This window comes from Gekko japonicus, unplaced genomic scaffold, assembly GCF_001447785.1.
Source record: "Gekko japonicus isolate JY-2015 unplaced genomic scaffold, Gekko_japonicus_V1.1 scaffold277, whole genome shotgun sequence".
In the NCBI taxonomy this organism is placed as follows: domain Eukaryota; kingdom Metazoa; phylum Chordata; class Lepidosauria; order Squamata; family Gekkonidae; genus Gekko; species Gekko japonicus.
This window is the reverse complement of record NW_015168055.1, coordinates 1,266,533-1,283,283: the sequence shown is the minus strand read 5'-3', so window position 1 is coordinate 1,283,283 and position 16,751 is coordinate 1,266,533. Positions and strand designations below refer to the sequence as shown.

At 47.3% G+C, this 16,751-nt stretch overlaps 1 protein-coding gene across 1 annotated transcript in view; it reads left to right on the top strand.

The window, feature by feature from the left end:
• Nucleotides 1-16,751, top strand: part of SAP30BP (SAP30 binding protein) — a 73,899-nt gene that overhangs the window by 53,720 nt on the left and 3,428 nt on the right. The window contains 7 exon segments of the mRNA XM_015414473.1: nucleotides 838-853; nucleotides 2,361-2,368; nucleotides 6,341-6,357; nucleotides 7,797-7,888; nucleotides 15,274-15,334; nucleotides 15,839-15,890; nucleotides 16,187-16,245. Coding sequence (XP_015269959.1) covers nucleotides 838-853; nucleotides 2,361-2,368; nucleotides 6,341-6,357; nucleotides 7,797-7,888; nucleotides 15,274-15,334; nucleotides 15,839-15,890; nucleotides 16,187-16,245 — 305 coding nt within the window.

Below are 16,751 nucleotides of genomic sequence, written 5' to 3'. Positions count from 1 at the left end.
AAGAAAAACAGCGAGCCCTGCCACCTGGGTGCCGGTAGGCAGCCCCAACCCCTGTAGACATGTGGCCTTAGCTAGGGATAAATTTGGAACTTGTAAGCCGCTCAGAGACCCTTCAGGGTTGGAGCGGGGTAGAAATCGAATATATAAATGAATAAATAAATATTACATGCCATCTTGCCCTGTGCTGGAGTTTTCCATTCTGCCTTAACCACACTTTAGAGTAATTCTGGGAAAGAGATACTTAGTGGCTTTGCCTGGAAAACAGTTCTACTAGTTCCTTCTCTGCAGTCTTCAGTCAATTTTGGCCAGAATCTTGGAAAAAACACTCTGAAAGTAAAAGCCATGCTCTTTCGGCACCCTCCATAGAGGCGTTGCCTGACAATTTCCCTTCTTCCAGCTTTGAGCAACCCTCAGTGTGCTGCAAAATGGCTTGATCCACAGAGGGGGTAGAAGCTTGGAATCCTAGCTGAATGAGATCATGCCCCAAGTTGCTGGATTGTATGAGCTGAATGGGTTAGAACACCTACGGGGGAAACCGTTGGTCCCCTTGGTATAGGACCAGGATCCTCCTCCCTGGCCTCTTTTCCAAACAACTACTGTTTCTGTTCTTGTACTTCTTGACTACCTTGTGCTAGCTTTTAAGTGGTGCCAAGGCTAGCCTATGAGTGCCGCCTGCCTGGATACAATACCTACAATCAGGGGTCATTTCCTGCAGGAGCGCACAGGAGCGGAGCTCCAGCAGTAAAGAGCCCAGGGGGCGGGCACATGCAACAAGCCCCACCCCCTGCTCCCAGCAGCCCTCAGTCAGAGCAAGAAGCGGTCAGATATGTTGCAGAGTTCCCCCTGGCCCCCAGTCCGAAACAGTCCACTGGCACCTTTAAGACCAAGTTTTATTCAGGTACAAGTTCTCCCTCCTTTGCAGATCTGCACTCCCCCCCCCCAATAACTAGCAATCCAAAACAGTCCAGTGGAGCTTGAGCGGTGGGTGTTGCCTTCTGACACACTTCCGGTGATGTCGGGGTGGGGCATATGCAAATAAGTTATGCTAATGAGCTCCTGCACCTCTTTTTATACGAAATGACCCCTGCTTAACAGCATTTATTTACTACCATTTGGAAGATACTAAGTTGGATCCAGTGCAGCATTTCTGAGGACACGACTTCCCCCTGAGGATTGAGACTTATGTGGTTTTCTGCTCCTGCAGCAGCTCAAAGTGCCCCCCTGGAATCCTGTTCTTGGGCTTCTCTCTCCTAAGAATAGGATTCTGGGGATGGCATTATGGGTTGGTGCAAGAGGGGGGACTGCATAATTTGCACTCCGTGACCATTTCTAGCAATCCAACATGGCAGCACGTGAGGAGCCCCTTTGCTAGAGCTCCTTGCGTCGAAGACCACTAGCAGACTTAAAAAGCAATACTAACCACCTGGACTACAGTAGAGTATTTGTAAACTTCTACAGACTAACTTGGACTGATGTGCAGCTCAAAAGAACAACGGTGCAGTGTGTCCTACAGTCCCATCCGGCGCGACTTCCACCTTGATTTCCAGTGCCTGCAAGTCAGTCTGGTCGCCACAGAGGGAGCCAACCGAGCCTAGGCACTGCATAAGGACTTCATCGATGTCTCGCCACTGCACAGTGGCTGCCAGTCAATGCTTGTCTTCCTCGCTTGGGGCAGCTGCCATCTTGGGTCTGTTGACAAAGCCCTTGGGGCCCATGGATGCCTGCAACTGGGAAGCCCAGTGAGGGTCTCTACCCCCCTTGGGATCTGCCCAGTACAGTTAATCGTCATTGGGTTGCTGAGGGCTCTGTACCTGCAGCTGCAATTACCGCTGAGTAACCTGAACTGCTCCATTGACCCTACTATTCAGTTGTGCATGGGGGACCCAATATTAGGATGTGTAGGATCAAAATAAGGGCTCACCACCAGCAAGACAGTGGAAGAAGATCTGGAGGACACGGAAGCTACAGAGGTCCTGCTGTTGCTGTAGCCACGCAAGTACTCAAGCCAGAAAGATGACTGGATTGCTGCCTGCAAAAGACCTTACCTACAGACTAGATTGTTGAGCTATGTAGAGCTCCTAGCCTAGAGAAATATTATTCTTATTCTATGTAATTAAATTGGATTGGTATGTTTAGTAATATAAGAAACTAGAAAGAAAGCTCATTGTAGACGCAAGACAACGGGCGCTAGAAGGAAAGAAAGACAGAGAGAGAGACAGAAAGAGAAAGACGGAGAGAGAGAGAGAGAAAGACAGTAAGAATGAGAGAGTAAGGAAGCAAGGGGGTGAAGAAAAGAGGATGAAGAAAGAGGGAGGGAAAGAAGGAGCGAGAGAAGACAAAGAGATGCTTGGAAGATAAAGGGGGAGGTGTGGGAAGCCTTTCCGTGGCCGTCCGCCTCGCTGGGTGGGCTGGGAAAGACAGACGGGGGCCTGAGTAGGCCTTTCCCTGCCTGTCCGGCTTAACGGGTGAGGGGGGAAGGCGGATGGGGCCTGTGGAGGCCTTTCTCTGGGGGAAGCCTTTCCGTGGCCGTCCGCCTCGCTGGGTGGGCTGGGAAAGACAGACGGGGGCCTGAGTAGGCCTTTCCCTGCCTGTCCGGCTTAACGGGTGAGGGGGGAAGGCGGATGGGGCCTGTGGAGGCCTTTCTCTGCCCGTCCGGCTTGGCGGGCAGGCAGGGAAAGGTGGCGCGGGGCCTGTGGAAGCTTTCTCCGTCCGTCCGGCTCACCCGGCAGGCAGGGAAAGGGGGCGCGGGGCCTGTGGAAGCCTTTCCCTGTCCGTCCGGCTTGCCGGGCGGGCAGGCAAAGGCAGCGTGGGGCCTGTGGAGGCTTTCCCCTGGCTTACCCTGCAGACGGTACCGTCCTGTCCAAGGACCAGAGCAGAGTGAGCCGAAGACGCTGGCCGGGGCTGACGTGGGTGGGACTCCACAAAGCAGCCAGCCAACCCAGCCAGCGTCTTGTGACTGGCAGTTCATGCGGCCAACCTATTTTGGCGAGCATCGAACGTTGGGGAAAAAAAAATTATATATAAGGACAGGAATGAATTAGGTATGTTTAATAATATAAGCTAATTTTTTGTTGTAATATGAGTTAATTTCCAATTAATTAGAGTTTGATTAATTTCCAATTAATTAGGGTTGATTATATTAGTGAAATGAATGAATTGTCCTGTTTAACGGATGAATTTAACTATCAGAGTACTGATTTTTTTGCTAAATTTAGTATAGAATTAATTGTTTGCCAATTGCAAATATTGATTTTTGTATGTTTATGGGATTTTGGGAACTTAAGTAAAGGTAAAGGTTCCCTTGCTCGAAAGCCAGTCGAATCCTACTCTAGGGTTGCAGTGCTCATCTCCATTTCAAAGCCGAAGAGCCAGCGCTGTCCGAAGACGTTTCCGTGGTCATGTGGCCGGCATGACCTTACTCTCTCATTCTTACTGTCTTTCTCTCTCTCTCTCTCCGTCTTTCTCTTTCTGTCTCTCTTAGGTGAACTTAGGTGGTTGTAAATTAGTTATCACTGGCCTTTATTAAATTTACTGGCCAGTGAAGGGGATTTTATGTGGCAATCAAATTAGATAGCTATAGGCTAAATTCTTGTGTTACAACCAAAGACAGGCTTGAATGTAAGGGCAATTAAAGTAAGATAAGGGCACAGCAATCCTGTAGTAATTATTAGAGTTGTTAATTAACTACTAGTAGCCATACACACAGGATTCAGCATCTTCAGTCATCCTTATAGTCGGTCTGCGGCTCTTTGCAAAGACCATAACTGTAGCAAGATGACTGGGCTAGGGAGTCCAGTGCTCCTGGGGAGGGGAAAGTATAGCGGTGGGACTAGGCATGGTTATAAAAGAAGGGGATTGAGAAATAAATTAGCTCAATCCTCTTCCAGCCTACATATCATTCCAAAGGCTGCTGGCAGTGGGGCTAGGATTAATGCCCCCTCTCCAACATTGGTGTTTTGTAACGCCAGGCCTGTAAATAATAAGACCATGGTCCTTCGGGACTTCCTGCAGGAGCAGGGTGCAGACCTGGTGTGCATGACTGAGATCTGGGTGCGAGACGGGGAGGCAGTTGCTCTCTCCCAATTAGCTCCTCCCAGGTTTTCAGTCCTCCACCAATCACAGACTAGTGGGCAGGGGGAGGAGTGGCCCTATTCATTTGGGAGGCTTACTCCTTCAGGGCGCTCCCGCCGCCAAAGATCACCAGCATAGGTTGCACTGGCCTGCTGTGGGAGTCTGGGGAGAGTTTGGCCATTTGGTTGGTGTACCCAACAGCCCAACACACCAGCCAATGCCCTACCACCCCTGGTGGAGGCCATGTCTGGCTGGGCATTGGAGCACCCTAGGCTGAGAGTCTTGGATTACTTCAATGTCCATGCCGACGATGTGGCTTCCAGACAGGTGGCGGACCTGGTGTCATCCATGGTGGCACTGGGACTCTCCCAATATGTAATGGCTACCACTCACCAGGCGGGGCACATACTGGATTTGATCTTTGCGGCTGGAGTTACGGTGGACTGGATCACCGTTACAGCAGTGCCATGCCCTGAAGGCCTGGGTGAATGTCCCACCCCAATCTGGTTTGGGCAGTGAGCATATTTTAGCTCTCCCGTGGAGCCAAATGGACCCCATGAGGCTTCAGGTGGCTCTGCGGGATCCTATGCTCCCTGGCGGCTTGTTGAATGAGCTTGTGGAGAACTGGCACAGCCGACTCCCCGCAGCCATCGATGAGATCGCTCCCTGGTGCCCTCTGCACCCCCATGCCAGGCTGGCTCCATGGTTTACCCCAGAGTTGTGGCTGATGAAGCAGAGGCTAAGATGGCTAGAGAGACAGTGGTGGCGTGTCCACAACCAAGTGACAAGAACATTTTATAGGTCGTTTATGAGGATCTATGAGATGGCAGTCAAGGCTGCAAAGAGTATTATGCAGCCACAGTTGCATCTGCAAGCTCTCACCCAGCCCAATTATTTAGAATGATTCGGTCTCTAACAACTCTGCCTCAGAGCAGAACAAATGTTAGGGGATTGGATATTGGTTGCGAGGCTTTTGTGAGCTTTTTCTCAGATGAAGCCCTTTTGCTCTGCCGTGACCTCCCTGCCACAGTTGAGACAATGAGTGAACTCGAGGCTCCATGCATGTCTTCTAGTCTAGTTATGGACTGATTTGACCAGCTCAGCCTAGAGGAAGTTGACAGAATACTCATAACTGTACACCCCACCACCTGCAGTCTTGACCTAGGCCCATCGTGGCTGATGAAAGCAAGCCGTGATGGGATACGATCAATGCTCCCTCTAAGCTGTGCAGTCTTGTGAGCAAAAATTCTACTTTGTGAGCTACTGGCATTAAAGTTGTGAGTGAGCGATTTGGCTACAGCATAAATTAGTTTGCTCTGGAGCCACCCTTCCTGAGCTAAGACAAAAAAGTGTGAGTCAGAGGCTAAAAACTGTGAGCTAGCCCACACTAACTCACCTTAGAGGGAATACTGGATACGAGGTTCCCTACGGGAAACTGTCAACAAGGCCCTCTCTGAGTGATCCGCCCTCTCCTAAAGAAGCCATCCTTGGATCCGGCAGAATTGACCAACTACTGGCCGGTTTCCAATTTGCCCTATCTGGGCAAGATAATTGAGAGGGCAGTGGCTAAACAGTTACAGGGTTTTGTGGATGACATTTCCATATGAGACCCCTTCCAGTCCGGCTTTCATCCAGGCCATGGCACGGAGACAGTACTGGTCACCCTCACGGATGATGGATGACATCTGGACTGAGGTGGGATGGCGGTACTGCTGTTGTTAGACCTGTCAGCTGTGTTCGACATGCTCGACTATCAGTTACTGATCCACCGCCTTGCCAATACTGGAATTCAGGGGCTCGCCTTACAATGGCTTGCCTACTCCTTCCAGGGTCGGGGACAAAGGGTGGTGCTTGGGGAAGAACTGTCCGGAAGGCATCTGCTGACCTGCGGAGTGCCTCAAGGGGCGGTCCTATTCCTGATAGTATTTAATATCTACATGCGCTCCCTTGCCCAGATTGGTCGGAGCTATGGACTGGGCTGTCACCAGTATGCTGATGACATCCAGCTATATCTGTTGTTGGCAACCAGTCAGACTCCAGGCTGGAAGACCTGGACCTGGTGTTACTAGCTGTGGCTGGATGGCTGAAACTGTGGCTGAGCCGGCTGAAACTGAATCTGACTAAGATGGAGTTTCTGTGCCTAAGTCGGAGTGGTCCAAGGGTAGGGATCCCACTCCTGACCTTTGATGGGGCACAGTTGGTGCCAGTGCCGGAGGTTAGGAGCTTGGGAGTGCTCTTGGTGGACACCTCCCTGACGATGGAGGCCCAGGTAGCAGCTACTGCCAAGTCGGCCTTTTACCATCTGCAGCTGATCAGACAGTTGGCTTCCTTCCGCGAATGTGGCGACTTGTCAGTGGTAATCCGTGCAGTGGTCACCTCGAAATTGGAGTACTGTCATGCTTTCTACATGGGGCTGCCCTTGTCACAAATTCAGAAGCTGCAACTGGTACAAAATGTGGCAGCCGGGCTGTTGCTGGGTCTCTCTCTGAGAGAACACATCCAGCCTGTGCTGAAAGCGTTGCACTGGCTGCCTGTAGCATACCGAATTTGCTTCAAGGTGCTGGTTCTTATCTATAAAGCCCTTTATGGTCAGGGAGCAGCATACCTGAGGGACTGCCTTTCCCCACATGTTCCCCAGAAAGCACTGTGTTCTGGGACACAAAACCACCTGGTTCTCCCTGGCCCTAAAGAGGCCAGACTGGCCATCACCAGGGCTACAGCCTTCTCTGTGGCAGCGCCACGCTGGTGGAATGAGCTCCCAGAGGACACCAGGGCCCTGTGGAGCTTGCTACAGTTCTACAGGGCCTGCAAGATGGAGCTCTTACACCAGACATTTGACCACATCTAACATCTGGTACAACAGGTGTATCTGATTATAACATCAGAGCCTTCCCTGGGACCTTGCCACCATCATTGTTGCATTGACTGACTCCTGTTACAAAATATTGGATATGGCAATATTGGAACATGTTTGCCGTGGCATAGGAAAACTTGAATGTATAGCACTTTAGTTTTTATATTGGTTTTAAATTGTTCTAAAACTTTTTTTTTTAATTATGTAAGCTGCCCTGAGCCTGCTTCAGCGGGGAGGGCAGGGTATAATTCCAATAAATAAATAAATGACGAGAGGTCCTTGTATATACATAAACAATGTGCTAGATCCACCCCCCCCCCCAACTTTTATATTGCCCCACACACACACCATTATTGGGAATAATGGGTTTAAGGAATGGCAAATCTTGGACAGTATTGCTTTCACTCTGATCTTACCCAGATAGAGAATCTTAGGAATGATTTGTCTTTAAAAGCAGAATATTTCAAACTTTCTGTGGGTGATGGATATAGAAACCTGCATGCCTATGATTGTAGTATAAAAAACAGAATAGGCCATCCAAATGATACAGCTGCTAACTCTGTTTCTGGTGCTCAGACAGGTTGTGGTTCCTGATAATCAGAGCACAGTGGCTCTTTACTCAGTTTATATTTTGTCATAATACTCAGTTCTGCTTTTTTTCTCTGGGTACCTGTTGCCTTTATAGCTTTGGGTCCTCTGTCTTCCCATATGTACCAAAAAATTCATTATTATTTTTCCTCACGACATGGAATGTTCACTATTACATGGGTTAGGAGTGCTGTTATGTCTTTCAGTACATATATGCTTGTAGTGAATCTTTCTGGAACATTATCACTTCTTCATATTGATCCCATGGCCCTTTTATCTGTAGGACAAAATTCAAAAACTGTATGAGAGGAAGATAAAAGAAGGCATGGACATGAACTATATCATCCAAAGGAAAAAAGAGTTTCGCAATCCTAGGTAAGAGTTGCTTTGGAACAACTGCATTGCTTATTACCAAATGCAAGACTGGTGAATAGTAAGTGTCCTAGCTGCATTGTAATAAAATGTCAAACCTTGCTTCGCTTCACATAGTTTGCCATAGACACTGTGGGGAGGGGAATTCCTTAGGTGAGGAGAGTGAGTGCAGGGTGTATGAATGCTCCATCTTAGACGGCAGAACGTTTTCCTGAAGATGCGCCTCTCCACGGTTCACATGGAGACATCCTTGAAGCTTTCAGTGCCAGCTTGGGCAGTAGATAAAGGAATCGTATATTCCCACGAGAATGGGGTAGAGATGCGGGAGCCTGGCTGTATGATGTGATGTATGTGTGGGCCTTAGGAGGGGTGACAGTTTGAACTTGTTATATCTATGCATGTACCCACCAAAATGCCTCAGAACTTACAGTACTGTTCATGCCTGGAACCTGTTTAACTCAATAAAGCAGTGAATGGAAGATTTGTATCCACTTACCGTGAAGCTTCCTTTCTCGGTGGTCCGGGAGTGGGGCAGTCCTTACTCTTGGGAATAGGCTCCTCCTCTGGAACAGGGTTGGTTTCCTCATATCAGTCCAGGAAGGGGAGGGGCTTGTCCCCTGGGAACATCCCAGTCTTACCGGTCCTGCTGCTTGAGCAGGACGTGTTTCACAGATTCTCTGTAAAGCGCAGCGATCCAGGAATGAGAAGAAGAGCGGGAGAAGGGAGAGACCCTCGCTCTTCATTATTTCGAGCCGCAGCCGGTGGCAGACCGCAAATGAAGCCGATGGCACTGGGAGATCTCCAGCAGCCAAGGCTGTGTACGCAGACCCCCACCGGGCCCAGCCTGTGGCTAGAGGTCGCCTCCCCAACCAATGCACATCAGGGGAAGCGACTGCGTCTGCAAGGAGACCAGGGCAACGCTGTGGACCCAGCAAACTCCCCTGTCTCAGAGGACCTGGCATGCGATGGAGCAGACAAGCTGGAAGCCTCTAACCCTCACCAGAATTATGGTAAATCCTTACAAGGCCAAAAAAACTAGACTGGAGGTGAAGGAGGGCAGGGTGGTAGTCTGGGGAAAATCCCCAAGCAACCCCCCAAGCTATTCAGGGAGGATGAAAAGAAATTGTTTCCTGGGCCTTCCAACCTCCCCAACCTGGGAGAGGCTGGAGTGGATTAAAGAGCCCTTCCCCCCTTCCTTTTTCCCCATTCAGAGGGAAAGTTCCCATGGAACAGACAGGGAGCTAGAAGGCCCAGGGAAGGCCATAGAAGGGCGGAGAAAATGGTGGTGGCCATCTTGGTTCTCTGGACCCTCACGGCAGACTTAGTTTCGCTTTCACTCCCAGGCAAGCAAATAGAAAATGGCTGATAGTCAGATCTGCCAATTCCCATAGAAAATGGCTGCCAGTCATACCTGCCAGTTCCCTGTTCCCAGAGCTGGATAGCCGAAGCTAGTTTGATCTGTTGAGATCTCAGAAGCTAAGCAGAGTCAGCCCTGATTAGTACGTGGAAGGGAGACCACCAAGGAAGTCCAGGGTCACAACGCTGAGGCAGGCAAGGGCAGTGGCTCTGGCCTGGATGGCCCAAGCTAACCCGGTTTGATCAGATCTTGGAAGTTAAGCAGGGTCTAGCTGTCTCTTGCTTTGAAAACCATATGGGGCTGCTGTTCGATAACACTTCCACCACCTCCACTGTTTGTCAGAGAGGCTATAAAAGATTTGTTCTGGGGAGTACACAGCAAGTCAGATCTGTTCAGATCATAAGCTTCAGAGTCCCCGCAAGACTCTGTGGAGAACCAGGAAACAGAGGCAGCAAGGATAGCTCAGGATAGCGTGAGCTCGTCAAATAAGCATGGTCAGCCCTCGTCGGTATTTGGATGGGAGACCACCAAACAATGCCAGAGGCATGACACAGAGGTCGGCAAGGCAAACCATCTCTGGACATCTGATTGAAAACCCCAAGGGGTCACCATAAGTGGGCTGCGACTTGATGCCTGCAAAAAGTCCACGAAGGACTCAGACTCCCCAGTTCCATCCTCAGATAGGGCAGAATGGGAATGGTCAGAGGAAGGAGAGGGAGTAGTACCAACAGTACAGTCCTGGCTATTCCCTCAAGAGCTGTATATGAGATTACTTTCCAAGTACTTAGAATTTCCTCCAGACTTAAGGGAAATGATGGTTTTGACCCAGAACTTCTAGTGGAATCTAGCCAGAGAATGTACAAACTGGCAGTACCACAAGCAGAGATGCCAGCCCTGACCTGGATGGCCCAGGCTCGACCACACTTGTCAGATCTCAGAAGTTAAGCAGGGTCAGTCCTGGTTAGTACTTGGATGGGAGACAACCAAGGAAATCCAGGGTTGCTATGCTGAGGCAGGCAATGGCAAGCCTCTAACTGCCCGCAGCCTTTTATAGTAGGATGAAGGCAGAGTGGGAACACCATTCCAAGCTAAAACCTAACCTCTCAGATGGTTTCCCCCCACACACGCTTTATTCCCTGATCCCAGAGGCTACCAAGAGACTCAAGGTGCCAATGGTGGATGAACCTGGGACTAGCTTGACCTCCAACTCAGTTCTACCTATGGATGCAGATAGGTTGTCCAAGACCCCAGCGATAGGGGATTTCAGCGAGCCTTATGCAAAGACTTTGAAGTCCCAGCCTGCCCCATCAGGACATCAACAGCAAGCTCGATGTTTGCCAGGGCGGCACATTCTTGGGCATCAGGACTAGCCTCAGCTGATAGTGGAGTCCCACAAGAACTTATAGACAAACTTAAGAAGGTTGCCGTAGCGACAGTGATTATGGCAGGTACTTCACTGGACATCCTGCAGCAGTTAACTAGAGCCATGGAGCAGCCAGAAGGAACATGTGGCTCAGAATTAGGATGGGGACTCTGCAGCACAAGCTAAAGCAGTTCCCTTCAAGGGCATAAACCTCTTCAGAGAGGGACTCGACAGATAGCTTATTGAAGATAAAGACGTGTTCTATGTTCAAAAGACAAAAACAGACAAACAAACTTCTCAGTCCTGTTGTGACTCCAAAAGGATATCATGCCCAGAGCCAAAGAAGGATAAGGATGCCAGGAAAATCTTGGACCTGAAGTGGCTAAACAACTGCATCAGGACTAGAATGTTCAGGATGAAAACGCTGAACTCCATTCTGGCAGAGGTGCAAGCAAAGGATTTCCTGGCATCCATCGATCTATAGGAGGAACGTTTACACATCCCAGTTCAAAAGGCTCACTGCAGGTTCCTACGCTTTGCGTATGATGGGAAACACTTCAGTACCAGTGTTGCCTTTCTGCCTGAAGTCATTCCCAAGAGGGTTCAACAAGTTTATGGTGGCTATTGTAACACATCTGAGACTTCAGGGAGTGTTGCTGTCACCATCTCTAGATGACATCCTTGTCAAGGCCCCTTCTTACCAGCAGAGCCGGGAAGCATCAGAGATGGTGGTGAAATTATTATTATTATTTTGAGAGACCATGCCTTCGTGGTCAACATGGAGAAGGACACTCTAAATGCCTCTCAATCATGGGTACACCTGGGGGTGCAGATAGGCACCTGGGAGAGACAACACAACATACAACTTCTGACCATAGACAGGCTGAAAAAATGCAAGATAGAGGGTATGGTACTGGCCAAGCTTCTAAGCATGGTGGTGTCAAGTCATGAAGTGCTTCAATGGTCAAAGTTCCACGCCGGACCTCTACAGACATTTCCCCTTACCTTACCAGGATGTGGTGGCCAGTTAAGGCTACAAGCTGGTACAGTTACCAAAACAACTTCAGCATTAGCTGCAGTGGTGGCTGGAACCCTTTTATTTCCAATGGGGATCCCCAATCTGAAATCTAAAGAGGATGCCAGGGTGGAGAACCCACTCTCAAGGGACAATGACACAAGGAGTTTGGTCTCAGTAAGAGTCCTCACTGAGTATAACATTTTTAGAACTCAGAGCCACCAGGCTGGGGCTCTTGGAATTCTCCAAGATACTAACAGGTCATCATGTTCTAGTCCAGACAGACAATATGACAACAAAGGCATAAGGAACCAGATTTCGGACCTTACACAGAGAAGCAAGCGACCTGATCAGATGGGCGGAGATCCAGCTACAGTAATTGGAGGTGGTCCATGTGGCAGGCCAGGACAGTGCATTGACAAACTGGCTGAGTATATATGATTAGACCAGTCCGTTTGTATGCTCTGAAAGTTGGGTTTTCAACAGGTCTGCAAAAGGTACAGGATGATGGAAATGAACTTCTTTACCACAGACCAGAATCATCAATTTCCATGTTTCATAACCAGAGTTGAAAACCAGCAGGCAACAGGAACAGATGTTCTGAACTGCGACTGACCACAGGGATGACTGTACATGTTCCAACTGACTTAATTGTTTCACAAGGTGATTCAGAAGCTGTTGGAACAGAAGGCGGAATTAGTGTTGATGGCACTCTTTTGGCCATAAAGAGCTTGGTTCCAGGATCTGAAGAGATTGTCAACCATGGAACCATGGTGCCTACCACTGGGAAAGGACTTCTTGACACTAGGATCAGCACAACACCCTCGCCCAGCCCTCCTGAACCTAACAGCCTGGAGGTCGAGCAGAAACAACTAGAAGGGTTGAGTTACCCTTCCAGGGTGACAGACACCATATTAATTTTCTAGGAAGAGCTCCACAGATAGGGTGTATAACACAACCTGGCAGGTTCTTCACTCTTGGTGTTCAGAATGTGATTGGGAACCATTAAATGCATCAGTTAGGGGTGTCTTAGTTTTCTCCAAGTTGGTTTGGATAGAGGGCTAAGTGTGAGTACATAAAAGGGACAGGTGGCAGCCATATCGGCTAGGAAGGGAAGTCCCTTAAATTGCCATCCACACGTTAAGAGATTCCTAAGGGAGGTTTATGACTTGGAACCTACATAGGGTCCTGAGAGCATTGTGTAGAAAACCTTTCAACCCATGGAGTCTCAAGGAATTAACATTCAAGACCTTGTTTTTAGCAGGTGTAATATCAGTTAGGCGGGTGTCGGAACTGAGGACCCTGTCAGTTGACAGGGAACTTAATGTTTTCCACAATGATGGGATGATGTTACACTCAGATCAAGCCTTCATTCCTAAGGTTACTCCAGTTCTTTCACAAGTCAGAGATCATTGTCTTACCTTCCTTTGTCCCAGTCATAGGCTTGACAAGGAAGGGGAATGGCATTGCCTAGATGTCCATAGGGTATTCAATTTTTATGTTGACAGGCTAAGCATTGGCATGATTCAGATACCCTATTTGTTTCCTTTAGGATATTTTCCTTAGGTCAACTGGTATTGCTTTTTACCTTGAGTAGGTGGTTTTAGGGGTGGCATCATTGTTGCATGCAAGGCTCAGGGGCTGAATCCACCCAAAGGTGTTGCAGCATATTCTCTGTGGGGGGGCTGCAACGTCAGCAGTTTACAGATCATTTCCCATCCTTGGAGACGGTAGGTATGGTGGCCACCTGGAAGTCTGTGCACTCTATTGAGTAGAGTGCTATAGAGTAGAGAAGCTGACCTTGGCTGTGGTGGTTTTTCATTGGGGTGTGCTGCAGCACACTATAAACCAGAAGCTGGATTTCCCACCCTGGGGCACACTGCTATTTTATGTCCCAAGAGTAAGGACTGCCCCAATCCCAGGACCATCGGAGAATGGAAGATTTGTATTCACTTACCATGAAGCTTTCTTTCTCGGTGGTCTGGGAGTGGGGCAGTCCTACCCACCCAGTTTTGGGGGGCAGCTTCCGGAGGTTATTTTGGATGAGCATTTATGAAGTTTCTCTGAGATGCTAAAACAAAACATTGTGAGTTAATTGGGTGAGAGAGCAACAGAGGGTTTCAACCTTGGCCTACACCTGCTGGAGGGGCATAAACTTACAAGGCTGGTTGACCTGAAAATTGAGTTTCACTATGGTGGGGAAAAGTGTTTTTCTTTTCCTTAGTGTGATGTTAGGGGATGCACGGCTTGGAGACGACTGGGATGTTCCCAGGGGACAGGCCCCTCCCCTTCCTGGATTGATCTGAGGAAACTGACCCTGTTCCAGAGGAGGAGCCTATTCCCGAGAGTAAGGACTGCCCCACTCCCGGACCACCGAGAAAGGAAGCTTCACAGTAAGTGGATACAAATCTTCCATTCACTGCCAAAGAGAGTAACTTGACCAGGGAGTCTGGCATAAAACCACTAAGACAATATGGGTAAATGTTTTTAGCCCTCATAGTAGTTCATAGTTATGCAGATAAACTTAACATTGTGATGGGAACTCATACTGAAGTCTCAGGACCCAAATTGGATTACATTAAAGTTCTTGAAATGTCTGTGGAACGTTGTGATTTTTTTGAAGTGCTGGTGCTGTTTTGGTTTTGGATGGCGCTATCTCAGTAGGTGTAACATGTCTATCATCTGTGGCATAACACAAGCTATAGTCATGTAAAATTTGTCCTTTATACATCATAGAAATATGCAAACAAGTTGGGAGTCCTGAATTTCCTATTCATATCAATGTGATATTAAACTATGGATACTTACAGCTGATTAACTTCTGAAATGCTTCCACACAGATATGACTAAGGAGTAATGACCTAGAAGTTCAATTGAATAATTCACAAACTGAGAACATTGTCTTTGAGAATTCAGTCTTAATGGGTGATGGAGTGGTTTTGTAGCTTATAGGGGTGGTTGGCGGTTCTTATGAGGTTTTCCTGCTATTAATTTTTTTTATGCCTCTGAGGCCATAGTGTAAATGGTACATGGAATTACTTTCTTCAGCACTCCCTCACCTTTCCAAAGTCACCAACATGGAACTTCATGTCTCAATTAGCCTAAACAGGGCTGGACTAGGATCTAATTCTTAAGAAAATTAACCTGCCGGTGGATGCATAGCCTTTTCCCTGTTTTTTATGTGCAGGGATTTGGGGGGGGTTGCTGTTTGTTTTTTAACTTTTGATCTTTATTTAATACAAGCAAGTACATATAACATCAGAAATATAGCTTAACTGGTACATGTGATAAAACTTACATAACAAACAATGTAGACATGATATTAAGAAGAGGAGGAGTTTGGATTTATACCCCGCCCTTCACTCAGAGTCTCAGAGCGGCTTACAAACTCCTTTCCGTACCCCTCCCCACAACAGACACCCTGTGAGGTGGGTGGGGCTGAGAGAACTCTGACACAAACTGCTCTTTTTCAAGGACAGCTGTGCCAGAGCTTGTGACTGACCCAAGGTCACATCAGCAGGTGCAAGTGGAAGTGAGCCCCAACTAGCAGTCTGAAACAATGGAGACCAAATAGGTGTCAACAGGACTAGCTATGTTAGATTTGAATTTAAACGTTAAACAGTAACAGTAAATATATCTCACTTTTATTTCAGTATCTATGAGAAACTGATCCAATTTTGTGCAATTGATGAACTTGGCACAAATTATCCCAAGGTAAGTAGAACAAAAGTATCTGGGGGGGGGGGGATTAGGTGAAATTCACACCTACTCAGCTCCCTTCCCATTTCTCATTTTCTTTGTGAAAACAAGCTACTGCATCTAGATTGGTATATGAAATCTGCTAGATCAGAGTAATTTGTTCTCTGGGTCCCAAAGTGCAAGAAATTGCACTGTTTGGGAAGGGAATATTCTCCTTTTATAACTGTGAGTGCATCTCCCTCATGCTTATAGGGAACTTGAAACCACTCGAAACCAGACAAAGAGTCCAAAGCACAGGACCTCATCAAGAGTTTTAAGAGATGGAATTTAAGACATCTACCAATCTCCCTGCCCTTCTTGTCCAGTAACATATTTCTTGGCAGAATATTCAGATTCTATTTTCCAAGATAATAAGCTTTTGTGTGTTGATCTTTTTATTTGTTTTTAAGCTGGATTTTTAAAATCTGTTATTAATTGAGATCCTTTATCTAACAGGACTTTGCCTTTTCCTTCTCTTAGGATATGTTTGATCCTCATGGGTGGTCTGAGGATTCCTATTACGAGGCACTAGGTATTAAAGATTAGTGTTTTTTTTAAATACCCTTTAGTATTAATAAATTATGGTGGAGCTGTTTTGTTTACCTTCATTCCATTAACCTTCAGTTTTTATGAGATATAATTAACAGCATGCTGGCTATTCTTCAAGGAATGTACTTTTTAATGGAACAATATGCATTTGGGAAGTAGCATACTGAGACTCAACATAAATCAGGAGATTTATGATCTTCTGATCTGGGAGGCAGTTGTGGGGATTCTTCTTGTTTAACTTACTGGGAATGCTTTCCCCTTTTTTGATTCTCTTTTCAGCAAAAGCACAGAAAATTGAAATGGACAAGTTGGAAAAAGCCAAGAAGGAGCGAACAAAGGTATAAAATATTGTAGAATTACTTTTTGATGCTTCAGTCTAACTCAAGTGTTTAATTTTTCTTTCATGAGCCCAATATTAAGTCAGATTGATCAAATTAGGTATTGTCCATTTTATGTAGCAGTTAGATTGCCAGTACTAGTGAGCTAGAGCACAGTCTGTTTTGAGACTTCAAATAACATAGATTTGGTGGAGACATGTCTGCTCTTTTTCTCCCCATAATCTATCACTTCCCCATCATGTTTTAGGTGCTTTGAAAACATTTTGTTAAGACATTAAGAACCTCTTGCAACCCCATAGTCTAGAGTAGAGGTGTGCATTCGGATGTACCCGAGCCAAAAATATACCTGAAAAATAATGGAGGAGGGGGGTTTCTGGGTATATTTTGGCATCCCAAATGTATCTGGGTTTTCTCAGGAAAACTGGGGGGGAAAGTAACGAGAAAACTCTGGATATGTTTGGGAATTAGCGGTAGATCCAAAAACACCGGATAATCGGGAGCAATCT